Source organism: Panthera uncia, chromosome E1, assembly GCF_023721935.1.
Source record: "Panthera uncia isolate 11264 chromosome E1, Puncia_PCG_1.0, whole genome shotgun sequence".
Lineage (NCBI taxonomy): Eukaryota > Metazoa > Chordata > Mammalia > Carnivora > Felidae > Panthera > Panthera uncia.
The window spans coordinates 59,919,099-59,946,055 of record NC_064814.1 but is presented as its reverse complement, the minus strand read 5'-3'; the positions used below and the strand labels follow the sequence as shown (position 1 = coordinate 59,946,055).

Genomic DNA, 26,957 nt, shown 5'->3' with positions numbered 1-26,957 from the left:
ACACGGAATAGGCCAAAAACAGCGAAGCCACAGTCCTAGCGTCCTGGGGACTCGGAGTTGATGTGAAGGCACATCCCAAACAAGTCGACACTCGTGGAAACGTGCACTGAGTGCCCTGGGGCGCCCCCACCCCATTCCCTGAACAGCTAGGAGGCACCCAACTTGGCCGCCAGGAGTCCCTTCCGGCCCTTTGGACACGCGGTGTCCTCGACACCTGATGTGGGAAGGCCAGCCTGGGAAGGCACAGCTGTTCTTAGGGAAAGGCTCGACCAGAACCCGCACCCCACAAGGAACAGTGATACTCAGCCACACAACTGGGCAGGGACCCCAGGGAGTCGCCTCCTTACTGCTGAAGCTGACCCATCAGAGGAAAGCAGCCGGACCCGCTGGCACAAATGACCTGGATGTGACCTACCAGCAGCAGGTGCTGCTCAGAGCTCCCCGTGGGAGTATCGACCCCCGTCCCCATCCCAGAGGCTCCCACCCACCCAGCTCTGCAGGCGCCGCAGGCCCTGGCCCCCAGGGACGGCCGTCTGGATGATGCCCACCCCTTGGGGAGCAGTGCACATGTGCTCTGGAGAGTCCACACCTGGGCTGGGCTCCAGGGCCACCGTTCACTTGCTGTGCAGCCCCGGGGTACTTCCCAGGCCCTGAACCACTCTTCCTCATCTGTCTAGTGGAGTGACAAACATGACCCCCTACCCCGGGGTGGCCGGAAGCCCCAAGGAGAGGCTGGTGGAAGCACCTGGTCCTGGGCTTGGCCCATTAGGGACAGGGACACGCTGGCACCCTGCCGCAGGCTGCCACGGTGGGGTGTCCCGGCCCAAGGCTCCCACGAGGCTCCTGTGGCGGGGGCACCGGCCCAGAGTCCCCACCTGACAACCGTGTTGAGTCACCTGCGGAACCTTCTCTCAGCCAGGACAGTGCCTCCCGAGAGGACCGGGCCCAGCTCAAGGCCAAGAGCCGCTCAGAGACCCCAGAACAACAGGCAGCTGCTGAGGACCTTCTGATTGTGCTGAAGCCGGCTGTGCCGCTCAGCTCTAGAACCTCTGCCTCAGGACCGCATTCTCTGGCAGATTACACAAAACAAGTGGCCCTTTCAGCTGGGAGCCATCCTTGGGACAGGGCAGTGCACACGCAGTCTCTGAGCTGTGCTCAGCCACGGGAGCTGAGACCACAGAGGTAGGGCCAAAAGTGCAGCAGGCTGGCACTGGAGAAACAGGATGTGACCAATTAAAGTCTGTTTATTTGTTTGTAATGAGACAAAACACTACAATCTGCTCAACACTGGGCTGGACACTGCAGTGATTGGGGGCAGGGAGGGAGGGGGCAGGGCAAGGCCTCTGAGCTCAATTATGAAAGTCCAAGGCAAAACCTTCCAGAAGACTCTGCCCTTACCCCTCGGGGCAGAAATAAAAATCATACAATCACCGTTGGTTCAGATTAGAGAGGACACTAAACTGGGCCTCAGCATGAAGCCAAGGTCAGTGCACAGGCGGGGATCTCACCCCGAGAGGCACCACCAGTCACGAGGTGGGGAGGGGGGAGAGCGTGTCTCCTGCCCACGGCTTCTCCTCGTCTCGAGGATCCCTCTCTCCTACCTCATGAGTGGAGGTGGCCCCAGACTGTGCAGTTCTGAGGGAAGGAAGCGTGACCGCCCCGGAGGCCCCCCCGGTCTGGCTGTTCCTCCTTCTCCTCTCAGGCCGGCGTGCTGTGGCCACGCCGGGCCTGGCCCTGCTACCCCCTCTCCTCTGGAGAGGAGCTTTGGGGAGCAAGCAGCTTTGGGGAATGGGGGTGAGAGTGACGCCAGAAGCAAGTGATGTTTGCGCGCACCTCCTGGCGCTGATAGCCTCTCCTGTCGCTGCCCCCAGGGGCTGAGGGACCACAAGGCACACAACAACCCCCAGCCCCGAAGGCCAGGTCCCTTTCGACAGACATCCTTTCGGAGCTGCAGCTGGTGGACTTGGGGGACTGGGGAGAAGACCCCCAGGAACCTCCCTGGCACCTGTCCTCAGCCCAGCTCCCTGGGGCAGCCCTGTGCCGTCCGCGACAGTATGAAGCCCCCCGCAGGATGCTGCCAGAGGGCCCGACCTCCCAGCTGAGCAGTGGGGAATTGTTGCGTTATCTGACCTCTCCTGTCAGGGTCTGAGCCCCAGAGCTCTGTGCCTGGGGGAAAAGCCTCCCTGGCCCCGCCCACCGTGAGCCAGCCCTCCATGGACAGGCAGGGGCTGCTCCCCGTACCCCGGGCTTCTGGGAGCCGGTGTTGGACAAGGGTCTGGCACTCCCTTTATCTCACGCCCTCGTTGTTCTGAGGCTCCTCTGTCTTCAGGGTCAAGTCTGTCCACAACACTTGGGTTCCTGCCGTCCATTAGTTCATTCCGGCTCTGGAGGAAGGAACTGGAAGGAATGGGCATCGGAGGGGAAGGGAGCAGTGGAAGGAACAGACCACAGTGGATGCTGCCGCACCTCACCTGGCCAGCGGGGCCGGTGCACGCTCATGGGGGCAGGACCAGGACAGAGGCAGAGGCGGCGGTTTCCACAGGTTACCAGAAAAGAAAGGAGGACTGGAAAAGCCTGTGGAAAAGAAGAGGGGAGCTGGGGTGAAGGCCTCCAGGGAGAGGGCCTGCTCAAGCCTGCACTGCCCCGGCCTGGGGCTCCCAGCTGCCCTTGGTCCCTGCACAGATCAGGGCACCGATGAGGATTCAGCCTAGGTGGCCACAGCCCATGTGAATTGGCCCAAACCACCCAACTGCCCTGGGCTGTGTCTGTGGAAAGGGGTGGGTCTTGGGAGTCCCCATGACTCCTGGCTCTGTGGTCGGAGAGGCCAGCTCTCCTTAGCACACATGGCACTCAGGAGTGGCCGTGTATGAGCAGAGCCCTGGTCACGAGGCCCCGCCACCAGGTCCTGTTAGCACGGGCCTGGAAGCACGGCCATGACACTGAAACACTGGATGCTCCTCAGAAGGGGAGCTGAGTGGTTGGGGGAGGGGTAGGAGGGGCCTGATCTGGTACCTTTTTAATTATTGGAACCACATGAACACGTTCTCTTTTTGTAATCGGAGCTCAGAAGTGAAAAGACAGAAGTCCTGGCCAAGGGCTCAAGGACCCTGCTTTCCTTCCTGAAGTTTCTGAAAGTCAGTCAGACTACTTCAGCTCTTGCCACTAGTCCCCAACATCCCTGTGCAGCAGGCGCCCACTCAGGCCCTTCTGTTTTTGTTGCGGAAAGAGCCACGGGCTTAATGTCCTGGCACCGCCATCCCCCCATCCCACCGGGTTCGGCTCCCCTGTCCCCCCCCCCGCCCCCCACGTGCTCCAGCATACCTGTCCGAGACCAGGCATGCCCCACGACGCTCTGCTCCGAGCCCGCGTAGCACCGGGCCTGCAGCTGGGGCAGGCCGACGGGCCCGGCGAGCGGCCACCAGCTCTGTTGCAGAGGACGGAAGTCGGACGGCCAGGAAGGCGGGTTCTGCGGGGTGCCGAAGGGTGGGGCCTGGCGGAGGCCGCCCAGCCGGCGTCACATGGTCCGGCTATACTCGAGGCCACCCTTGGTGGAGATGCTGGACCACGGCAGGAAGCTGCAGAGCAGGCTGTGGGCCTGGCGGTAGAGCCTGTGCGGGATGGAGCAGGGGCTGAGGTTCGCTAGAGCGGAGCCCAGGTGCTGAATGTAGTCCGTGCGGCTCTGTTAAGGAAGATCGACTCGCCCTGTGTCCCCACGCACCCCTGGCGGCACGGTCAGCAGGCCCACGCGGTAAGCCGCAGGGCTGCATGCAGACGCCGCCATTCAGGAAGGAGGCCAAAAGCCCGCTAAGCCTCTGTAGGGTGCTGGAAAGCCTCGTGAGCCGGAGGGGCTCCACCGTGCAAAGAAATAAAGGGTGGCACTGGGTCGGAGAGCACCTCCTGGGTGAGCAGAGCTCAGGCACGTGGAAAGGGACGGGGCGCCAGGGGGAGAGGTCCGGCAGGAGAGTGAGTGTCCCAACTTGACCCCGTACTCAGGCATCGGAACGGCAGGGCCCTGGGACAAGGAGGGGGTCACGGTGCCGACCTCCCGGACAGCTGCAAGAGGCCCACGTGCACATGCACGGGGAGCCTGCAGGCCAGGCTTCTCCCTCCTGTTTACGTCCCCGTAAAACGGATAAACCCTAGCCTCGCTCGCCTCATCAGCTTCTTGCTGGCTCACCCTCACACAGAGCATTCTGGAGCCACATCCTGAACTATCAGGAAGGCTCCTGGCCTCCCAACTGCCCATTCTGCCCAGAGAGGGCGAAAGAGGAGGGAGCGGCGTGTGGGGGGTGAGGGGGGACACAGCTCTGGGTGACACGCCTCAGGAAAGGGAGGTCCGAACCCCAGGGCTGCAAACAGCCAGCAATTCTTTTCACCTTGTTTGTTTCCTCCCCTGACTGACGGCACACGGGCCGGGCCCCCTGACGGCAGGGGACCCGCGGTTGTGTTGACAGCTGTGTGCATCTCCTGTGCACCTGGAAAAGGAGGCTCCCAATCGGCATCTGTTGGAAGCATGGATCGTTGGCCAAGGGGGTTAAAACCCACACCTCGTGACGGGTGAAGTCTGAGAAACACTCGAGTACAACCAAATCTAGCCACAGCACGTCCCGTGAGCTTGGCCTCCTGAGTCATGCACGGGAAGGCAACGGCGGCTCCATCTGGTGCACGGGCCCTGGCCCTGCGAGCCACCCTTGTGGCTAGGAAGCCATATCCCTCACCCCTGAGAAGTAAAGGATATAGGATTGTCCAGGGAGGGTGGCCACCATTGATGTAGAGGACGTAGGTGAAGCCATCTTTGAGGACCCCTCGGATGGAGTAGTAATAGGGGAGATAGTGATGCTGCTTAAAGTCTCTGTTTTCGTAGAAGTTTATTGCTGTGTTGTTGGTGGTGAGGACGTGCAGGTAGATGGCTTTGCAGTGGTCCTGGGCGGTGGTTGATATGTGATCCTTTAAGCTCTCGAGTAAGAGGGAACCTGCAGGAGAAGGGACGACAGTCACGCACGGCAGGGCAGGCAGGGAGCAGGAGGCAGATGAGGAAGCGAGACTGCCAGAGATCTCTACAGATCTACAGAGATCTCTGCCACGGTATCACAGATGGAACTCCCGCAACCGCTCTGTCAAAGCCCCTAGAATGCCACGGCCAGATGGGGCTCGTTAGGGGCAGACCATCAGGCATCCGGAACTGCAGATGGGGGTCAGGCAGTTCCCTCAGTGGGGCCGGGCCCATGGCGGAGACTCACTAAGCTTCCAGACATCACCAAGTGCGAACCTGAGTGGAGGGAAAAGGTAGAACGGACAGGCCTGAGTCACAAAGGGAGACTGCTGCCTGCGGGCTTGGGGCAGAGCAGGGGCCTGGAGCGGCACCTGGGGCACAGCCCCCTGCACGTGACGGGCATCTGGCACAGGGCAGCTAGGACTGGCTGTCAATCGTTTTCTACTCTTAATCAGCAACACCTCATGACCTGACATAAACTGTGTGTGTGGTGACCCATTCCCCATTCCCCGACGAGGACATCTGGGAGTGTTGTGAATCTGATCGTTTGGGGGGGCGCCTGATGGCTCAGTCGGTTGAGCTTCTGACTTGGGCTCAGGTCATGATCTCGCGGTTCCTGAGTTTGAGCCCCGCATCAGGCTCTGCGCTGACATCGCACAGCTTGCTTGGGATTCTCTCTCCCTCTCTCTGCTGCCACCCCCCACCCCCGCACGCTCTGTCCCTCTCTCAAAATAAATAAATAAACTTTTAAAAAAAGGTCACATTTGGGAATGAAGCCATCACCCAGACGGCCTTTGCTGTCTGCACCTGGCAAGTGGGTGCTAGAAGCAGGGGTCGAAGGCCAATGGGGTGGAGGGAGGTGGGGCCGGGGACCTGCTGGGAGGGGTGGGAGGCCGGAAGTCCACGCAGGACAGGGGGAAGAGCGGGACGAGGGACATTTACAGGCACGTCACCAGCGCATGGGACGTGACTGGACACGGTGGCTGGAGCACACGCCAAACACCGTGAGCACGGCTGTGCCTTACCGATGCCGTGCTTCCTGAACTCCTTGACCACTCCCAGACTCAGAATGTATGCGACCTGTGTGTCAACAGAGAAGTTGGAGGCTAGAATATCTCCATCCTGAAGAAAAAGTCAGAAAGAAAATCAGGTTAACGGCTGAGGGGCCTGGTCCTGGTGCTGGCACATGCCACGGGCCGACTCTCCCGCCACAACCCCTGTGGGGGAGCTGGGGTAGGAGGGGACAGAGCAAAGATGATGGACAGGCTCCCCCCCCCCCCCACACACACACAGAGACAAGAGGGTGCGAGGCTTTGCGGCACAAATGGCTAAACTGAGGACACACACAAAAAGCCGCTCCTCTCGGGGACGTGTGGGGGTGGCAGGACCATAGGGTGTGAGGTTACAGCGGTAACAAGGGAACAACTGCGCGGTGTGGGCACGTACTGGGCACTTGGGACAAGACAGCTGGATGAGGTCTGAAAAGGTTTGTCTCAAGGACCTTACACTGCCCCCAGGTGGTCTCTGAGTAAAGGCGGTGGGGGCTCGAGTGCCCCCCCCCCCCCCCAGCACCCCGTGCGGCCCACACCGGGCAGAGTGACATGGCAGGCCAACCCATGCGTGCTCCTTGGTTCCGGGGATGGCATTTGGAGCCAGGAGAGTCATGAATCCGGCCACCGTGCAAGACGAACCGGAAGCAAAAAGCCCAGGAGGAAGCTGGGATAGAAAGTCACTCCTAACAGAAACTACCTTTGCCACAATCTAGTCACAAGCAAGATGGGGTCCGCTCGAGTGGGTCGGGTCTGTAAAAGGGAGCTGTCCCTCTTCTACTTTTAAAGAAGTAACCGAAGCTGAACAGACAGAACCAATGCAGGTTGTCAGCGGGTTCCTTCCTGTCCTTGGAGTAAATACCCATGTGGGAAACAGCTCAGTCGCTAAGATGACCAAAATCATTAGGCACAATCTTGATCCAACGTGACGACGTGCAACAACGTATTTGTGGCTGTGGCCTCGCACTGTGCGTTCAGAGCAGAGCTTGTGGACACGGGGCCCACAGACCCTCCAGTTCTCAGATCGGGGAGGGGTCTGTGAATCCGGATGAAAGGAAATTCTCCATGTTCCCTAACCTCTTACTGGAACTGACCGTGTCCTTCAACCAACCACAGCAGAGGTGGCAGTTCCATGACACTGCTGCCAGTACAAGTCACAGATCTTTCCAGAGCCCCTGACAACTCCGGGGATTCTCAGGGCATCACTTACACCCGCCCCCACTTTGAAATGACAGTTGTTAGGAGGCCTGCGGTAGGTCCTTCATTTAACGCGTGGGTGACGGTGCCACGTACACCCCCGAGGCTCATACTCGGTCTGGGCTCCCGGGAGAAAGGGCCACAGAGCAGGGCGCGTGCTTCGGTCACCACCCCCAGCAGGCCCGGCCGGCGACGGGGACCACCAGCTCCTCACCACACATACTCACCTCCTTGTGTATCTTGGTCCTACTTTTTATTTCAGCTACTATCATTCCCACGATGGCGCCCCGGTAGGTGGCGGCGAGGGAAAAGAACTTCTTATTGGAGGTGATATCACGATACCATGAGTCTGGGTACCTGAGGGGGAGGACAAGGTCAGGTGAACACGCTGATGCTGGGCTTCTGGCTGCGGAACCACGGGGGACCCGGGGCCGCTCTGCCCACTGCTCCATGACTGAGAAGGAGTCTGTCTGTCCACCACTCCGTCTACACCAAATGGTCTTCTTAAAGCAGGAATCTGTCTAGACGGCACTGGGGATTTCTGACGGGAAAAATGATTTTTCTATCCTCACGTAAGAGAGGAGAGGAAAAAAACTCCCAATGACGTTCTCTCCACGAGAGCATGACGTGCAGGGGCAGCTGGAAGAGATGACCCTCAGACACTTGGGTCATTTCCAAGAATTCTACGAGACCCCTTCAAGACTGGGGGTGTGGGCCAAGTTCACAGCCAAGTGCATCTGGGCTCACTGCACCTCCCAGGTAGCGATGGGGACAAGCCCTCAAGGGCAGAGTGTGGCCAGGGTTGCTGGGGGCTGTTCACAAGACTCCTCGCCCGGGGGAGCAGGAAAGAGAACATTTTGTGCAAAGGCCCTGGGAGCAGTAATGAAAAAGCAGACTCAGCCACAGCCAGGAGACACAGTCGGGAGGGCTGATGGGGGTGTACATTCGTTTTTTAACTTGGGACAGACAACAGGTAACACTGAGACGCCTTTCTTGAGACCCAGAGCTGGAAAAGGATGCCCTACCCTCGCGGTGACATAGCAGAGAGGCCACTGACCACCCACTGGCACATTCGATGGGACCTGAGCATCGCCCACACCCCTCCCCTGGTCCTCCCCGCACCGTCATCTTCTGACCCCAGAGCGCTCGGCTGGTGTGGCAGCCGGGACACGGAGCTGCCACCACCACGCAGCCCATGGGACTGCAGCTCGCTTCACCGTCATTGGAACCTGGGGCCTCAGGCACAGGAAGCTGTGAGGAGAGGCAGAGGCTCCAGCCCAGCACGGCTCCACCTGGTGCAGGGTCTGACCCACGCAGGGGACCGCGGGGTGAAAGGACGGCACCCCCGGTGACCCCTGAAGCCGCTGCACCCACACCCCGAGAAGGCTGACGCTCGCCCTTCCCCTCCCTCCCCGCGCGCCCGGCCGGTGACACAACCCATCAGAGGGCGGGACTCATGGAAATGCAAGATCTAGTTCGTTTTTTAAAAGTTTTTTTTTTAAATGATAAATCCTCGTGATGAGAACTGAGGATTTACTGTCGGCACAGCTCCCCGCACAGTGCTCGCTGCGAGTTCACCCCTGGCACTTACCCAGCTCCCAGCCGGGAGCCTGTAAAATACGAAGTTGCACCTATCTGTCCCACCGCAACCGCTGCACGAGCAGTTAGAGGAGGACAGACAGACGGACAGACGAAGCTGCAGCTGCAACCACCTCCCCACAAACCACTGACAACACCCCGTGCCGTGCTGTATGACCTCGCAGGCTTTTATCGTGTACAGGTCTTTAAACAGCAGCAGGACGGGCACAGGGCTGTCTCCTACTCTACTTTTCTCATCTGCCGGCTCATTTGAAAAACAAACACAAAAAAACCCCTCATCGACCAACATACCTCTTCTCTTCCACAGGGTTTTCCCCGGCTGAATACTACAGTACTTGCAGGCCCAGAGCCCGACGTGTGCAACCGAGGCCTCACGTTACACTTAAGCTGCTTCTCCGTTTTCTGAGTCGTCACCGGCACTGCGCTCGGCAGCTTTTCGGCTAAAGATTCTCCGTAAAGCCCAGGGCGGAACTCTCCGCACAAGGGACACGGTGAGGTGGAGGGAGCCCGATGGCAGGCAGGGCCTGAGGCCTAGCGACAGGCAACGTGACCCCGGGCCGCCACGGCGCTGCCAGGCCGTCCTGGCTTTCGCAGCAAGTCTTCGTGCGCGTCCCCCTGCCCGCTCCCCACCCCGACCCTCTACAGCGGGGGGCGGCCGGCGCCGCTCGACTTACTCGATGGGGAACCAGTCGCCGCACAGATGCTTCACGGTGTCTATGTCATCGTGGCAGAGGAGGCGCAGGCTGACCTCGCTGAGGGCGCTGGACGGCACCACCTCTGTCATTCACACCTGCAGGGCGGGAGGCAGCGTCAGGAGGGCGGCCGCACCCCTTCACCGGCCGGCCCCACCTGTCACCTGTGAGGCAGCAAGACGGGAAAACTAGTCTCATCCCCCGTGGGCGGACGTCTCCTCGTAACCGCACCGAGCGTTTCTGTCCCTCACGACAGTCCCAGCACAGGTGCCAGTTGCCCCCAGGTTGCAGACCAGGACCCGGAGCGCCCACACCTGCCTGCTTCTCCCTGGTTCCTCTTGCCTGTCGCCCCCCCCCCCCCCCCAACCCCAACCCCAGCCAGCCGTTGCTGAGTCTCTACCACGGAGAGCTCAGGGGCTCACACCCGACTTCTCCTGCCCCTGGCCCCCTCTGGGGCTGCATGGCTAGGTTTCCAGGGGAAGTGGCGCTTGCTGGCTGAGCTGTTCCCCACCCCCACCCCCACCCCCGCCCCTGCAGACAAAGACTGGGCAGGAAGAGAGCCCGTGAGACAGGCTGAAGTTCAGATCAGGGGTCATGAATTGCTAACAACTCTTTTTATTTTTGTAAGTGTTTTATTTAAGAAAGTTTTAAGTTTATTTTGAGGGACAGCTCATGTTCCCGAGCAGTGGAGGGACAGAGAGAAAGGGAGAAAGAGAATCCCGAGTAGGCTCCACACTATCAGCACAGAGCCCGACGCAGGGATCCATCTCAGGACCTGTGAGATCATGACCTGAGCCGAAATCAAGAGTCAGACACTTAACCGACTGAGCCATCGAGGTCACCCAGGTGCCCCTATTTATTTTACAAAGGATCTTCCATTCCTATTAAAAAAAAAAAATTGTTTTGTAAGTAACCTCCACACCCAATGTGACGCCTGAACTCACCACCCTGTGATTAAGACCTGAGCTGAGATCAAAAGTCAGATGCTTAACTGACTGAGCTACCCAGGCGCCTTTAAAAAAAAATTTTTTTTAAGTAATCTCCACACCCAACATGGCCCTTGAACTCACAATCCCGAGATGAAGAGTCACATGTGCTCCACTGACTGAGCCAGCCTGGCGCCTTGCGAACAACCCTTTTAAAAGACCAGGAAAGGGGCACCTGGGTGGCTCAGTCAGTTGAGTGTCCGACTTCGGCTCAGGTCATGATCTTACGGTCCCTGAGTTCGAGCCCCGCGTCGGGCTCTGTGCTCACAGCTCGGAGCCTGGAGCCTGCTTCGGATTGTGTGTCTCCCTCTCTCTGCCCCTCCTCCGCTCATACTCTGTCTCACTCTGTCTCTCTCTCTCTCTCTCTCTCAAAAATAAATAAAACAGTAAAAAAATTTTTCTTAAGTCAGGAAAGTACGTTCAGTCCAGGCTGCTGATGGAGCGGCCTCTTTGTGTCAATTAACGGAAGGGAGGCAGGAAGGCTGGATTCTGACAAAGCGCCTGCATCTCCAGGATTTGCTGACCCCCGGAAAAAGCCTAACCTGCCAACCCAGGTCCAGCAGCCCCACGTGCCCCAAGTGACAGAGCCCGCCCTGTAACCACGAGGTAGAATACACTGACCACTCAGGGTTCTGCCCAAAACGCTGGGCCTGAACTCAGCACACAGGCTTCAGTTTAACGGCACCACGACAGCCAACAAACACGGAATGTGGGGCATCTTACAAGACAACTGGCCCGGTCTCTTCCAGAGATCAGTGTTGTGGAAAGAGAGAGTATGTGTGTGTGTGTGTGAGAGAGAGAGAGAAAGAGAGAGAGAGAGAGGGAGGGAGGGAGAGGGAGGGAGGGAGGAAGGGAAAGAAAGAAAGAAAGAAAGAAAGAGAAAGAAAGAAAGAGAAAGAAAGAAAGAAAGAAAGAAAGAGAAAGAAAGAAAGAAAGAAAGAAAGAGAAAGAAAGAAAGGGAAGGAACGAAAGTAGACTAAAAAAGACAAGGAGACCCACTACCAAATGCAACGTGTAAACCCCCACTGGGAAAAGAGAACAAATCAAAAGTAACCTGGGGAAATATAAACAGGGGCTGGAGAGCAGACGGTATTGCGAAGCTGCTACTGGCTGTCCCGGACATGAAAGGGCGTAACTACGTAGGAAGTCTTGGGAGATGCGCACTGAAATACGCTGGACGGAGGCATCGTGGGGTGTGAAACGAACTTTAAGTGGTTCGAGAGACTTTACTACTCGGGAGGCAAACATGGACACGGTGCTAGGAACCACGGGACCCGGGCGGCAGATAAGAGACAGTGTGGGAACTTACCGCCCACACATTCCGTTTCTCGACGTGTTCCAACTTTTTCATAATAAATGTTGGGGGACGGGACCCCGGAGAGGACTGTCATTCCCTACCGGCCCCAACTGACTCTAGCAACCGTTCTGTGAGTGTGCACCCAGACAGTCCTGGTGATGCTCAAAGGTCTCGGGGACCCGGAAGTTCAGCCCTCGCCACTCGGCCAGCCCAAGTGAGGGCCTGTGACAATGCTTCAAGGTCACCTGCTCCTGTTGCCCTGACATTGTTAGGGCCCGGTTCCCATGAGACTTCAGGCGTTCCTGTGTGGGTCTCCGGGAAGGACATGTCCTAATGTGCCAGCTGCCAGGGCCGATTTCCACTGCCAGGCTTGACCACTGGGACGGTGGGGGCGCCGCTCCCCCTCTAAGCCCCGGACACATAACCCCAGCACGCTCTGCTCAGCAACACGGGCCCCTCTGAAGGCCGGCCATGGGACCAGGTGCTGCTAAATAGGCCAAGCGCCAGCCAAGGGCTGGTTGAGGGCAGGAGCCCCTCCGGCTGGGAACGGCAGGGGCTGTGGGGTGGTCTGCAGGGCTGCAGGAGGCAGGGGTACTGTGGCCACACTGGGTTCCAACTTTCCAGTACACGCCAAACTCCCAGGGGTGGGGACCACGCCACCCGACGTGTCCCTCTCGGAGCACTGGCTCGAGTTGAAATGAGAGGGGACTTGCTCTCTCCTCCTCCCTCCGTGTCTTCAACCAGTGCCTGCACACTGCCCGTGTGGGGTCTGCAGGGTGGGGACCCCTCCTGTGGCCCTCCCGGCAGCACCGGGTGCCCTGACGCAGGGATCTGAGGGGGACGGAATGGGACACCCCCTGGGACAAGGAACGGGTTTGTCCCTGCTTGAGGCCTGGTGGACCCTGATAGGTCGTGGGTCAGGCGACAGTCAAGGTAGCACCTGCACCTTAGAAACTGGTGTCTACGGCAGGAGCCCTGCTGGAGACCTGTCACTCAGAAGGGGACAGAGCTGGTCCCTGGATACAAGAGCTTGACGGAGCCCCCAAGAGCTAAGCTGACCCAGAAAAAACCCTCCTTCCGGGCAGGGCACGGACAGCCATTTGTGCTGACATAACAAGGGACACGAACCGTCACCACAGTTAACTTGGGAGGCCTGCTGGGACGAGGCAGCCCCATCTGTGGGTCGGCATGTATCTGAGTTCTCAGAACCAAACACAAAACGAAACCCAAGCACGGGGCGCCCGGACGCCTGGCTGGTTCAGCCGGTAAAGCACACTACCCTTGATCTCAGGGTTGTGAGTTCAAGCCCCACACTGGGCATGGAGCCTACTTAAAACAAAACAAACAAAAAAAACACAAACCAATACAGCAACCAAGCAACAAAAAATATCACCAGACTAAGCAAATCTGACCTTCCCACACTGCTTGCTTTTTTTTCCTTTCTTGGAATGCGCCTTCAGAAACAAAACTCTGTCCAGCCCGATCTCGGGGTCAACAACAGATCCACTGTTTGTTTGCTTCCTAAACAGTGGGGCTGTTCCAGTGCTCCGCTCGTCCGTGGCCGTCCGCTCCAACCCGTCCTCGATGGTATCCAGGATGCGGCCTGTGGCCCAGAACGTTCCAGTGTGACACCAGGAACCTCATGCCTCTCAACTGGCCAGCTACCTCTTGGGAAATGGACCGGTCAACCGAAAGTGTCAAATCCTGAGTTTTATGAGTCATCCCCGTCCAAAATATAGACTAGCGGTCACTGGATAGGCTGTGGTTCCCCAGTCATCCCAAGCAAAGGGCCATTTTGTCCCAAAGAAACTGAGTGTACGGGCTTGAGGGGTCCGCCCACCAACGGCAGGATGGACCCCCGCAGTCACAGTCGGGTACAAACTGCCACTCCCCTGCAGGTTTCTGTACAACCCGCAAAGCAAGGGTAACTCTCCCTTGTCCCACAAAAGGATGGATTCGGACATTGAGCCTGGACTTGTCTCTGGCTTGGCCTTACCCAGCCAGTCTGAGTTGCCTCTAAAATAGAAAGGGTGAGGCCCCAGAGGGCAGGGCTGACGCTGGAACGAGCCGCTGACGCCAACGGGCTGGGAGCTGAAGAGGAAGAGCCCATTAACGTGGGCTGCTGGTGACCACCAGCCGCTAACTAGCACCGTCTGGCCGGTCCAGGGACGTTCCCTTGAACTTTATTGAACATCGATCCTGGTTCAGGGCTGGAGGCACCACACCAGTTCAGGCTCACCTGAACTGGAAAGAGGCTTTCACCTGCTGACCCCCCATTCCCCTTAGCTGGATTCTGAATCCACGCAGTATACCTGTGACACTTAATTTTTTTTAATGTTTTATGTTTGTTTATTTTTGAGAGAGAGAAGGGGGGAGGGGCAGAGAGAGAGAGAGAGAGAGAGAGAGACGCAGAAATTTAAGCAGGCTCCAGGTTCCGAGCTGTCAGCACAGAGCCTGACACAGGGCTCTAAACCACAAACCGTGAGATCACGACCTGAGCCGAAGTTGGACACTTAACCAACTGAGCCACCCAGGTGCCCCTACCTCTGACACTTTAAAAAAAAAAAATTCTCCGGCACAACACACAACACACACACACACACACACACAAAGTCTCTAAAACAACAACAACTGAAGGTGCCATTAACCTTGTAAGGTATAAGAATAGTGTTGTACAGAAAATGTCTATATTCATGTTTTAAATTTTTTAAATATTTATTTTTGAGAAAGAAAGAGACAGAGTACAGTGGGGGAGGGGCAGAGAGAGACACACACACACAGAATCCGAAGCAGGCTCTAGGCTCTGAGCTGTCAGCACAGAGCCCAACACGGGGCTCGAACTCACAGATTGTGAGATCATGACCTCCCGAGAATGTCCATATTCTTTAAGGCCTCCCGAGAATGTCCATATTCTTTAAAAGATGTGTACTGGATATGCAGAGGCAAAACGACAGACTATCCCGTAACTTAATTTAGTTGGAGCAAAGTGAGGGTTAGGGCTAAATGTTAGTAACCGTCCAATTGGATGAGAGTACGCGAAGGGACTGTTTGAAAATGTTCCTAATCGAGTAAACGACTTCCCCACAGAGGCGGAGTGTCAGATATAGATGGCAGGTGTGCCAGGCGACGGATTTAAACGCCTCTGGCACCTGGAAAAGCAGCACCACACCCCGCAGGGACGCCCGCCGCCTCTGTGCACCTCCTCCCCCGAAGAGCGAGTTCTCTCAAACCAGGGCTGGTTCACTGACCCACACTCTGGATCCCAGGTGGGTGTGGCGGCCGGTCCAGGGGGTTATGGGCTCAGTGAATACTGCCGAGGACCCGAGTTAAGCAGCCCTCAAACTCCTCTGATGTTTTAAAGAGCGACAGGACACTCACCATGTAGTCCTAGGACACAGGGCACTGTTTTAGGAGCTGGCTTGAAGCTGCCCAAGATGCTATGCATGTGCCACAGGGTCAGTTCAGGGCAACTCCTTCCCCTTCCGGCCAAGAGAACTGGGAAGTGCAGGAAGCCCCGGCCCAAACCCGGAGCCTCTGAGTCACAGGTCAACAGCCCCACATCATCCAAGGCCAACGACAAGCCCTGTCCCTCAGTGCAGTCTTTCCAGAGAAGGCTCCCGAGACGAGGGGCACCCCCCTCTCCCTGCTGCAACAATCTCAGGGGAAAATCCCGGTGGACAAACCCCAACACGTCACCAGCTGCCAATCCAAGTGGCCAAACAGGATGATCTATAAATATCAACACCCCAACAAGGACACAACTCCTCCCCTAAATTGAGCAAAGGAGAGACGGTGAGTGGGAGTCCAGTACGGACTCACCGAAAACAGCCCTAAAGCGGAAGCAACCCAAACACCTGTCAATGGATGACCACACCAATAAAATGTGGTCTGTCCACACACTGGACATTTATACTGACCCCGGCTACGACAGGGATGGACACTGAAGACATGATGCTGAGCAGAAGCCAGACACAAAAGGCCACCTATCTTAGGATTCTAGTTACAAGAAATGTCTAGAACAGGCAAATCCAGAGAGACAGGAAGTAGAAGCGTGGTTGCAGAGGCTGGCAGCACTGGAGGGTGGCGGCTACGGGGATGCGATTTCTTTCGGGAGCGGTGAAAATGTCCTGAAGCCGAACGTGGTGACGGATACACAGCTCTGTGAGCGCACTGTAGACACTGAACGGCACTCTCTCAGCAGGTGGAGTGGACAGCATGTGGAGGAGATCTCAATCAAGCGGTTCAAAACAAAACCGAACTAATCCTGACAGGGAATGCTAGAGTCTTTCTGAAGGCAGTCACAGGAGATTCTGGAGACCATCAGAAGCTTTGCAGCCCGCAAGTCAAACTGCAGGGACCCACACCAGTGCCCACTGGAGGGGGCGAGGGGGGACCCAGACCTTGCCACCGTCTGTGCCAGCCCGGTAGGGTGGGGACCCCTGGGAAGACAAAGCTGAAGACCAGGGAGCCCGGCAGGAGATACAGACTTAGAGACGGGGAAGAACTGCCAGTGCGCCAAGGCCAACCTGGTAGCTTACCCCCGATTTGGGCCGATCCTCATTAGTTCACACTGGAAGGAAAAAAAGTCGGTCATTGTGCAAGAAGCGATCACAGGAAGCTACTGAGTCTCAGCCAAGAATATCTGTGCTGTCTGTGAGTGTTCACAGGGTAGCAGCTTAAATGCTTTTGAGAAAGGAAACATCACACGCACACCCCATCCCACCCCCCAGTGAGAAATCAACACAAACCACAAATCACCAGATGAATCTAAAAATCAACCCTCAGCTCCAACATTTGGCCTGTGCCAGGAAAGTTCACGTCCTCCTCTTTCCAGGAACAGCTCTCTAGACAGTTCATCTGGTGCTGGATGGGCTCGAGCCAGCCCGAAACGGGGTGCCGTGACTGCCTGCCCTCACTGCCCTTGGCAGAGCCCCAGGGATCTCACTGGCCGTGCCCCACTGTGCTCTTGGTCCCCGGCAAACGTGCTCTGAGCTCCCACGGAAAGGAGGTGCGGGACAGGACGCAGTCGGCACGCTCCCACCAGACCCTCCAGCACAGCGAACGGAATGAGCGGAGCAAGGGCAGCCAGCAGCCGGCGATCGGGGTCCGGATGGCCACAGCCAGGAAGCCAGGCCTCGACTTGTCAGGTTGCCTGAGGCTGGGGACCTGGGAGGCTGGGGGCGGGGCACTTCCTGAGGGGACAGGATGTGGTCTTTCTAGGTGGCGGTGGTGGTTACACACACAGATGCGCGTACATACACACACGCTGAAACTCATCAGGTGCATTCTGTCGTGTGTGTACTGAACTTCGATAGAACTGATTTTATTTTATTTATTTATTTATTTAAAAAAATTTTTTTAATGTTTATTTATTTTTGAGACAGAGACAGAGCATGAGCAGGGAAGGGGCAGAGAGAGAGGGAGACACAGAATGTGAAGCAGGCTCCAAGCTCTGAGCTGTCAGCACAGAGCCCGACGCGAGGCTCGAACTCGCGAACCATGAGATCATGACGTCCGAAGTCGGACGCTTAACCGACCGAGCCACCCAGGCGCCCCCGATAGAACTGATTTTAAAAGATTTTTTAAAAACCCCCTACCATGAGGCCTGATAGCAAAGGATGACATCCACAATACACGAGCATCTCTCATATCCTGGGATTTGTCAATCTTTCCCTAGTACCCTTGGGACAAGGCTCTTGACCAAAGTGGCAGGATTTGTTCCCAGTCTGACTTTCAAGAAAACCACTGGGCTCCAAGATACACACTGATTTGTGGATTCTCATGTCCCTGTTAAAAGTACTTCCATGTTTTCATAAGCCTTCATCTAAAAATAGAAAGTCACTTTCAACTAGGGGAAAATGCAGCATTTATAGTGCCTAGTGTGTCCCAGCCCAACGGACAGCGGGTGGAGAAAAGGACAGGAAGGCAGCGAAAGGGAGAACGTGGCTCACGGTTGTCGGACAGGAAGGAAGGGAGTCGGAGGACGAGCGTAGAGATGGCAGCGGTGCATGCGAGATGCCGGGGTGGCAAGTGGGTGATTCACAGACAGAGAGCAGGACAGGGAACCCACCTCTGGCACCTGAAGGAACCCCCACTTATTCTTCCAGAACCTTCCACCATGCGCCAGTCTCCTACTGCTATGGGCTCCTCTTGGGGCTTATGGAGCAAGGATCCTGGTGATTCACTAGAGAACAGGGGCCCACGGGTGAAGCCAGAGCAGAGGCCCCCGAATCGGGCCTCCATCTAAGCCCTGGGATGCTGGTGGATGTGACACTGAAGCCACAGACACAAAGGCCACATTTCAGCACGTCTCCCTACAAGACACAGGCACATCTACACTACAACAGCAGGGACCCCTTATGCAAGGAACCCAAAGTTCGCTTGGATCGTGAAGCTAAAACATGAAGCTGCGAAGGTCCAGGCTTGTGTGACGATTCTTGCCCAGGTTTCCGGGGTCTGCATTCTGCCCCTGACCTCTGGGGGGCAGGGTGGCTGAGTGAAGCAACTCAAGGAGGGACAGAAACCAGATTCTCCAAGATGCAAATGAAGGGCCTGCCTGCTCACCTGCTCTGTCCTTTCTCGGTCCCCGACCACATCCTCAGGAGGCTGTCTGCAAACCCTGTCCTCCTTCTCTGCTGAAATGACCTCCCTGGTCCCTGTACGAAAGGCCACTTTTCCCTGAGGACTCCCAGGTTGTAGGAGGGTGGTGTCTGGACACCTGGGCACCGCCTCTGAGTGCTCAGCCAGAGGGACAGAGTGAAAGTGGAGGAAAGGCCACCAAGATGTCCCCAACGTCCGCCGGGGCACTTTCCATCTCCCTTCCACTGCCAAGTGCTGGGAACTCAGAACCTGCGGGCTGAGAACGAACTGTTCCACTTCCCAGAGGGGTTCCAGGCCATCACGAGGTCCACAGGGCACTCCACTCCCGCTCCAGGCAAGGAGGCCGGGACAACCCTGTTTCTGGATGCCCCTTGTCTCGTGCCCCAATGCCCCAGGTTCACAGGGCTTCTGCCTTCTTCAGAGGCACTGCCTCTCTGTCTCACACAAGCCACATTCAACTTGTAAAAACCACCCCATTCTCTTAATGCCTTGGCAGGTACTCTGGCCTCTCCCCTTGCCCTTAGCCGGATATTCGGGCCAGCCATGACCACACTGCACCCCTTAGCACTCCTAGAACCTTCCCTTCCTTCTCTTCTTTTACTCCCACTGGTTCAAAAGGGTCCTTCCTCCTTGCCGAGGCTAGATCACCCTCCACTTATGCTCTGGATGCTATGCCCTGTGCTCTCAGACCCTGCAAGGAGGCTGGGGTCACTGTGACCCCAAGACAGCTGTCCTGTATGTGCCTCTGCTTTCTTACCTGCAGCTGCGAAGATGAAATGAGACGGCCCCTTCCCAAGGGCCACTCCACATTCCCGTCCCTGGCCCAGCTCCACATCCCCTCCTGCCCCGCCCACCCACCCCCTACTCTGGGGACTGTGTGTACCTGCTCTTGGACAGGCCTTCCCGCCACCAGCTTCCCTTCAACATAACCCGCGCCGCCACCTTGCTGCTTTATTCCTGACCGTCTCAGGCCGGCTTCTACCCCAGCACACGCGCACAGGGCACCGGCAGCTCCCCCTCTCTGGAAGCCAGCAGCCTCCTGGAGAATCTCCTCTCGAAACCCTCTAAAGCTCACGACTTGGTCCATCCCTTTTCTGAACCCTCAGTCCGTCACCCACGACGAAGTACCACCATGGCCTTTCCTGGAACTCCAGGCGTCTTCTCAAGTGAGGCTCGAGGGAAGATTAGCACAAGCTCGCCCACAGCGCGAGCGTTAGACACAGGGCCCTCAGGAATGTGAAATTCTGCAGACGCCAGGGTTATAGGCTTGAAAAACCCAACAGTAATGAGCTAACCTCTCGCCTTTAGGATGGGTAGGGGGACGGAAACTAAGGCAGGGATGGATTCAGGACCCTGCCTTGCAGCACAGCAGTAAAATGGGCTACAGGGTTCAAAGGAGCCCCAAGGGGCAAAGGGAGCACGCTTCACAGCCCAGCTGTTCACACGGGCAGCTGCTCCGGCAGGCTGGGCTCCTCCCAAAACCTCAGTGCAGGAGCAACGTGAATAATTTACAAGGGGACGCAAACAGGCAGCTGGCGTTCCGGTTCCAAACAGCCGCCCTCTGAGAACCCACCTCCTCACGCTGAGGGGAGGGAGCCCACAACTCTCACATACAATTTTCTCCAAACGCAAAGTCACGATACTGGAGGATTCCACTTGTAGAACATTCTAAAACCAGCTAAAGGGATCGATGGTGACAGAAATCAGAAAGTGGATGGGATGGGGGAACTGAGACGGGGCAGAAGGCAACTAGCTGGGGGGATGGTGATGTTCTGTGCCTCCTTCCACTACGTCAAACACATGGCTCTGCTTAAGATCTGGGCAGGGGGTGGGGCGCGTGGGTGGCTCAGTCGGTTAAGCATCCGACTTCGGCTCAGGTCACAATCTCACGGTTCCTGAGTTCGAGCCCCACATCGGGCTGTGTGCTGACAGCTGGGAGCCTAGAGCCTGCCTTGGATTCTGCGTCTCCCTCTCTCTCTGCCCCTCCCCTGCTTGCATGTGCACGCTCTCTCTCAAAAATAAACATTAAAAAAAAAAAAAAAAAGATCTGGGCGGGGGGCTACACATTAATTATAAGCTAGTGGTAAACATTACAGTCAGGTGCCAAGTTCTCAGCCAGGGGCCAGAGAACTTGGGGTACAGGCACTTGACAGCTGGGACCTCCTCCAGATTCTCAAGGATGAGAAAGCAAAGACAAAAGCCTCTGTCAAGTTCAGAGGACCTCTTGCATTTTGGAGCTTTGCTCTTTAGTTTTACTTTGTGCCTCAAGACGACATAGATCTTATTTTGTCTTAAATTTATTTTTCCATTTTGTTTTCCCTCATGTCCAGATGTGGAGGGCATATGCTCAGACCACCCGAGCCCCTTGGGAAGGCTATGTTGCTCAAGACAGTCGGAGAGAACCCTTTGGCTGTTCCAAGGGCCTGCATCACAGCAGTCGGGCCAGCGAACTTCCACAAAGGTGGCAGACAGGCAGCCAAAGGACTATTTGCCTTTTGTGTCCCTACTTGGTCGGTGTCAAATCCGGAGAACAAAAGCCCAGATCTAGGGTGAGACAATGATGAAGAGGAAGATGAGACAAGACTACGAGCTGGGAGAAAAGGGGACACTGGAACAGGGGGCCAGAGATGTGGAGCCATGAGCAGACCCCATGGTCGCCTCACGGGAAAGCTCCAGATGTGTTTCATCTTCCCAGAACAGAAAATGAGCATGGAGATGAGCCTCTGCTGCCAGCTCGTACGTTCTCCAAGACCGAGCTCAAGGCTGGAGACAGCAGGCCCAAAGGATGGCCTGGTAAAGAAGCGCTTTTGCCCCGAGGCTTTTTCAGCTGGGATCACGGTAAGAGGCCGCTTGACAAGGTGCACCCAGAGTGTAATTCCCAGTTCTGATCCAGTGAGTGGTCAACTAGTTTGGTTTAACAACAAAAACACCTGTAAATACCACATTTGGGGGGAGAGGGGAAATCAAAGGGTAACGTATTTAAGAATGTATTTAATCTACGTTCTTTTTTTTTTTTTTTTAAGTTCACTGATTTTGAGAGAGACAGAGCATGAGCGGGGGGCGGGGGAGAGCGGGGGCAGAGAGAGAGACAGGGGAAAAAGAATCGCAAGCAGGCTCAGTGCTGTCTGCGCAGAGCCTGACACGGGGCTTGAACTCACAAAACTGAGATCGTAACCTGAGCCAAAATCAAGAGTCAGATGCTTAATGGACTGAGCCACTCAGACGCCCCCTAATCTGCATTCTTGACTATCACCCAAGACTGGACCCTGTCTAGGGCTCAAACCCAACCAAGAGTGTTTGTTCTCCCGCAGGCCACCAGCAATTCTCAATTCTCGGCACTGCCAGGGGCAGTGGTGACACAGACCCAGGTGGTAGCTATTCACTCTGAAAGGAAAAAGTACTCCAATGGGGGAGTCAGGTATTCGTAACCCTGCCCACCCCCCTCCCCACTGCCCCCAGCAAGCCAGGCCTCCCTGCCTTCCTTCAGCATTTCCACCTCTGCTGGGTTTTGTTGTGCATGGGGGTTTTTAATCTCCGCTTCTCTGGCTTTGAGTCTAGGATCCTCCAGAATCAAAGAGACGTTAATTATGAAAGTGGGTCAAATTTGGTATAAGTTAACACTTGATCATGAGGTTAACTTATTATTTTTTAAAAGTAATTCGACCTCCTGTCAGCATTTGCCTCTGGAATTATAGCAGACGTCTGTGTTCCACATCACTCATTTCTGCATTACTTGAGCTTTTTTTTTTTTTAATGAGCTTGAACTATTTTTATTTTCAGAAAAAAAACAACTGTCAGATGGTATGTGAAAATCATGAATATGCTTTTATTAAAATTATCTCATGGGCTTTTTTTTAATTAGCAACAACTGGGAAGTTTTACAGTGTCTCTTCAAATTATAAGGCGAATGGTTACCCATTTTGCTCCAAAATACTATCTCTTAGTGCCAACTTTTAAACCCTAGACCCTCGAAATAGCAGGGCATTTTGTGCACCGATACCAAGAACAAATGTTCTAAACACACACTCAAAGCTGTAATGGAGCAGAGAAGGTAGTTGTGGATGAGGATGCCAAACAGAATTATAAACATATTTTTAAAAGTACACCTGTAATTATTAAAAAACAATTTTAGTGGCTATATAAAATCCAAATAAAAAAATTATAAGTTTTAGATGACCATTTTTTAAAAAGGTTAAAAAAAGAAAAAAAAAAAAAAAAAAAAAAAAACATTCCCCGAGCACTGAATGGCTGGCTCAGTCAGTAGAGTGTGCAGCTCTTGATCTCAGGGTCATGAGTTCGAATCCCACGATGGGCATGGAGCTTACTTAAAATAAAATGAAAATAAAAAAATAAAAACATTCCCCTTTTCTTGAGGGAAGGAAATGCTCTTATAAACCTTTTTGTTTTACTAAGAACACACGTTCACAGTAAAGAAATTCACGTGCCATGTAAAGCACAACTAAGAATCCCCTATATACCCCATGGTTTCTGGTGTTTCCTACAAGATAATGATTCTCCCCCTCCCCCCAACGGAAAGGGCTTGGCTGATAAGGGACCAAGGGGCCTTTTGGGGCCCTATGTACACAGGTACATTTATGCCGTGACCATTTATCAAGCAGTGTGCTTTTCTGCAGACACACATCAACGAAGGTGTTAAAAATGGGAGGCCAGAGGAGAAACCAAGCACTGTAATGTGAAACTAAGAATAGAACCGGCAGGGGCTCTCTGACCAGCAAGCCCTGCCGAAGAGTTCAAAGAAAGTCAGGAGTGGCTCCAAAAAGAAACAAGTCTGAAAGAAGTATCCAACAGCCCTCCCATGAACACAACAGAAAAGATGTAAATACTGCTGCATTAACATTTTCCAGCTTTCTTTCAGAGAACCTAAAGGACAATTACCCACAGGCTATTTTATATAATGAAACTGCTTTCTTTTTGGTTCTTTTCAAGATGGGCTCAAATTTCAATATGCTGCTGCCCAAATAGATCACGTTTCAGGCATTCAGGAAATAAAAAAGAGGGACAGGATTTGATTTTTAACAACAGTAACTATTCGACAAGAAATAGAACCGGTGTAACGTGGTTTGTCGCAGATGACAAAATACTTTTCTCTGGTCTTCCTGTGGAAGCAGAGGGAACAAAGACTTCCTCAGACGGTTGTACTGTGTCCCCTTCCACAACCACCTCCTCTGCTTCTCTACAACTGTGAATCTGTGTTTACAAGGTTCATTTCTTGCATCAGTACACAAAATGCCACACTATTCTGAGGCCACACGGGGTTAAAAGCTGGCACTAAGAGTCCATTTTGGGGCAAAATGGGTAATCATTCTTACAAGTTGAAGAGACATTTAAAAGTCTCTGCGCTGTCACATTCACAGGTGGCTCCCCCCCCCCCCCCCCCGGCCACATGGGCCCTGCCGGAGCTGGAAGTCAGTCTCAGGTGAAGACATGAGGAATCTGAGATGCTGACAGGATGCAACCAGGGAACTGGCCCCCACTCGCTGTTACTCCTTCTCTACCTGACCATCTATCTCAGCTCAGTGCTGTGGCCACCTCGGGTGACTGTGCATGCCGGCCAGCCTTTTTGGCACGCAGGCTCCATCGGGCACCGGTTCGATGGTTGACTTGGACCCCAAACCACTTCATGCAGAAAGCCCTGCCTCCGTGTTCACACTTCCTTCCTATCATTCCACAAGCACTGAGCAGACGCCTTAAGGTCCATACCAGAATGCTAACTACCGTATGCTCGCTGGGGTTCCCAATGCATGGGTCTCTCTTTAATCAGCAGTGTGAGATAGCTGGGCTTCAGCTAATCCTGAACTGGCCTGCCAGCCAGCTCCTATCAAAAGTCACGCTAATAAAGGATGAGATTTAGGGAAGGAGGCCCGATCCTGGCATTATCAAAGACACTTACAGACATTTGCTGGGGGGAAAAAAAATCAGCATTTAAGCTTAGCCAGAAAGAAGTCCAGCATCACTTTGCAGATTGAAAGCAACGCGCACGGACGTAAGCAAGACCAGCCTTGACACAGAGTCGATCGTCCAAGCTCACTTTCTGCAAACAAGGGATGGACATCAAAAAATCTCGAGGGCTTTGTGGATTCCTTCTAGAAACAGATGTCGAGGGAAGATAGTGGAGGTAAAATGTAAACATGGAGCCACCACTTCAGAGAAGACGCTGCCTCGGAGGCAGCCAGCTTTCTATCCAGGTAGGAGAACTGTCACCAAGAGCTGAGACCTCTGGGCTATCTCAGCACTGCAAAGGCACGTGCCACCCTAAATGCAGAGCTCTGAGGACTCTGAGCTGTGTCACCAGCAGCGGCTGCACCGTCAGCGTTCTGGGTCCCTCTAAACACACCTCAGGGTGCCAGAAACCAAAATGCTGCTAATGGTACACTGAGGCTCAGGCAGTCTCAGGGCCGAGTCCCCAGGGAGCAGTGAGAGCATCACCTCGTAGGTATCTTTTATCTCTCAAATCTCCTAGCATCCAGGAATTTTTTTACATCCCAGCCGAAGGCACGCTGTCGCTAAGTAACTTCAGGTCAGATCTGAAGTTTGCGAGTGGGTCTGGTTGACGTAAACAGGTGACAAAGTCACTGCAACTTATAACCAGAAGAGGTAAAAGCTACAAACAGACCTTTTAAAAACGCGTCAGTACTTTTTAGCAGTGCCTGGGTGGCTCAGTCAGTTGAACATCCGACTCTTGATTTCGGCTCAGGTCAGGATCCCAGGGTTGTGGAATCAGACTCTGTGTCAGGCTCCGTACTGAGTGTGAAGCCTGCTTGGGATTTTCTCTCTGTCTGTCCCTCTGTCCTTCTGCCCCTCTCCCCGCTCATGTGCTCTCTCTCAAAAATAAACAGACTTAAAACAAAACATGTCTACACTTTTTATTCTGGCCTGTTAACACTACACCACGCCTAGACTTAGTTTTGTACAAGTTTTAACAGTCTACATAGAATCCCAGGGTGTCTCGAAGCTCAGGGGGATGGAGTTGTAGCAAACTATGGCCCGATGAGGAGGCCGCTCAGGCACGCTGCATTTTCAAGGGCCGATCTGCACACTGATTCTAAACAAAATCCCTAAACAAGGTGAGTGAAGACCTCTGTGCACTGCCATGACTGATCTGTCCATCTGGAAAGATGACCCTTGAGTTTCGCCACCTGTGAATTTCGTCTAGTGTGTAGTCCCTTCTCTTCTAAACTTAAAGCAATTCAGAGACTTTCATGAGAGAATATGTTTTTGCTCCAGCCCCTTTTAGTTCAATGTTGCTCAGAACTCCCCTTCTTCGTGCCTCACGGGGCAAACAAATAACTTCTCACACTTATCTCTACATCACAAGATGCCACAGGGATTGTGGTATTTCTGTAGATGACCCGGAGTCACAGAACTTTCCTGGGTCAGTTAATCATTAACTAGAAGTTTTCTGCCTTCAGCCCTCTGGTGAGACTTTTGCAACCAGCAATGTTCTCTCCAGTTCTGAGGCTCCAATTAACCACCACCTGGGGACACAGGGAGCTACTGTGTGGGGCTGCTATCCTTCCATCAGGACCACTGACTAACAAAATCTTATGGCTCAGGACTTGGCAGAATTTAACAGATCGATGAAGCCGCCAATGCCCACGTTTACTGCAGAGTAACTCCGGGTCCTGGGCTCTGTCACCCGCGGGGCACACAGATACGTGTGTGCTGTCAGTGGTCCAGAGAAGGCTCACAGCCTCCCTCACAATTTTCCCACCGGGCCACATCACAGGGGCTACAGACCCCCACCCTTCCTTGAGAAGTGCCCGATCTGGCGGGGAAGGTCGGGGCTGTCCTACGATCTGCGTGCCGGTCTGTAAACTACCAGAAACGAAAGAAATTGATTTGTCTTAAAAACAAAAGGTACAGCTGAGGACGAAAGAGTCGGGAGATGAGGAAGACAGAGCCCCAGGCTTTCAAGAGTTCACAGGAGGGCAAACAAGTCAGCAAAAAACTACAATCCGTGCAACAAGTACCAAAGCGAAGGTAGGGCAGGCCAGGCGGCGGCAAACCGCCGAACTGTGAAAAGGCCAGGCCCTTCACCAGGAGGGAGACCCGGCGGTTCTGCCCTCTGGTCCCAAATTTCCCCCACGAACTCGTCCAGGGCCCTGGCCCGGAGGCGCCCCGGGAAGGGGTGCTGGGGGCACGCGGGGAAGCGCGCCGGGCACTCTACAGGCCCTCTTTACCCCGGGCCGGCGCGAGCCCCGCGGGCCCCTCGGCACCCCGCGGACACGCCTGGGCACCCAGCGGTGTGGGCCGCGCGCGCCCCGGCCGTCCCACGCCCCGCCACAGCCAACTCGCGTCCCCACCTCCCCCAGCCGGCTCCCCAACTCCCCCGCCCGCCCGCCCGCCCGGTGCGCGCTGCCCCTTCCTCCCTCACGACCCCAGCCCCCGGCCGGGCCCAGCGCTCCCACCGCAGACCCGAGCCGGGGGACCTCACCTCTGGCAGGAGCCGGCGGCAGCGGACGCCGTCGTGGGGCTCAGCGCATCCTGGGGTCACAGGCAGCCGAAAAGTGAGGCCGCGCGAAG

The 26,957-nt window shown here is 55.2% G+C and overlaps 1 protein-coding gene across 3 annotated transcripts; it reads right to left on the bottom strand.

Moving 5' to 3' along the window:
* Positions 1-1,224: 1,224 nt before the first annotated feature.
* On the bottom strand, positions 1,225-26,957 carry NAA60 (N-alpha-acetyltransferase 60, NatF catalytic subunit). 3 transcript variants are annotated; one of them, XM_049637398.1, is made up of 8 exons: positions 26,869-26,957; positions 9,513-9,628; positions 7,467-7,596; positions 6,019-6,115; positions 4,739-4,973; positions 3,322-3,671; positions 2,472-2,574; positions 1,225-2,384 (listed from the first exon to the last, which is right to left on the bottom strand). In XM_049637398.1, exons 2-6 carry the CDS (start codon positions 9,620-9,622, stop codon positions 3,515-3,517), a joined length of 729 nt encoding a protein of 242 aa, XP_049493355.1. In that variant the 5' UTR covers positions 9,623-9,628; positions 26,869-26,957; the 3' UTR covers positions 1,225-2,384; positions 2,472-2,574; positions 3,322-3,514. The 3 variants fall into 3 exon arrangements, with proteins under 3 accessions (XP_049493355.1, XP_049493353.1, XP_049493354.1); XM_049637396.1 differs by having other exon boundaries at positions 1,225-2,574; XM_049637397.1 differs by having other exon boundaries at positions 1,225-2,574; positions 9,513-9,694; positions 26,869-26,942.

Bases quoted from the DNA above. Each gene is read 5' to 3' on its own strand.
- NAA60 (XM_049637396.1), bottom strand. From the start codon at position 9,622: ATGACAGAGGTGGTGCCGTCCAGCGCCCTCAGCGAGGTCAGCCTGCGC. The intron at 7,597-9,512 runs GTAAGTCGAGCG...CCTCCCCCTCAG, and splicing joins GGCGACTGGTTCCCCATCGA to GTACCCAGACTCATGGTATC. The intron at 4,974-6,018 runs GTAAGGCACAGC...CTTCTCCTGCAG, and splicing joins GTTCAGGAAGCACGGCATCG to GTTCCCTCTTACTCGAGAGC.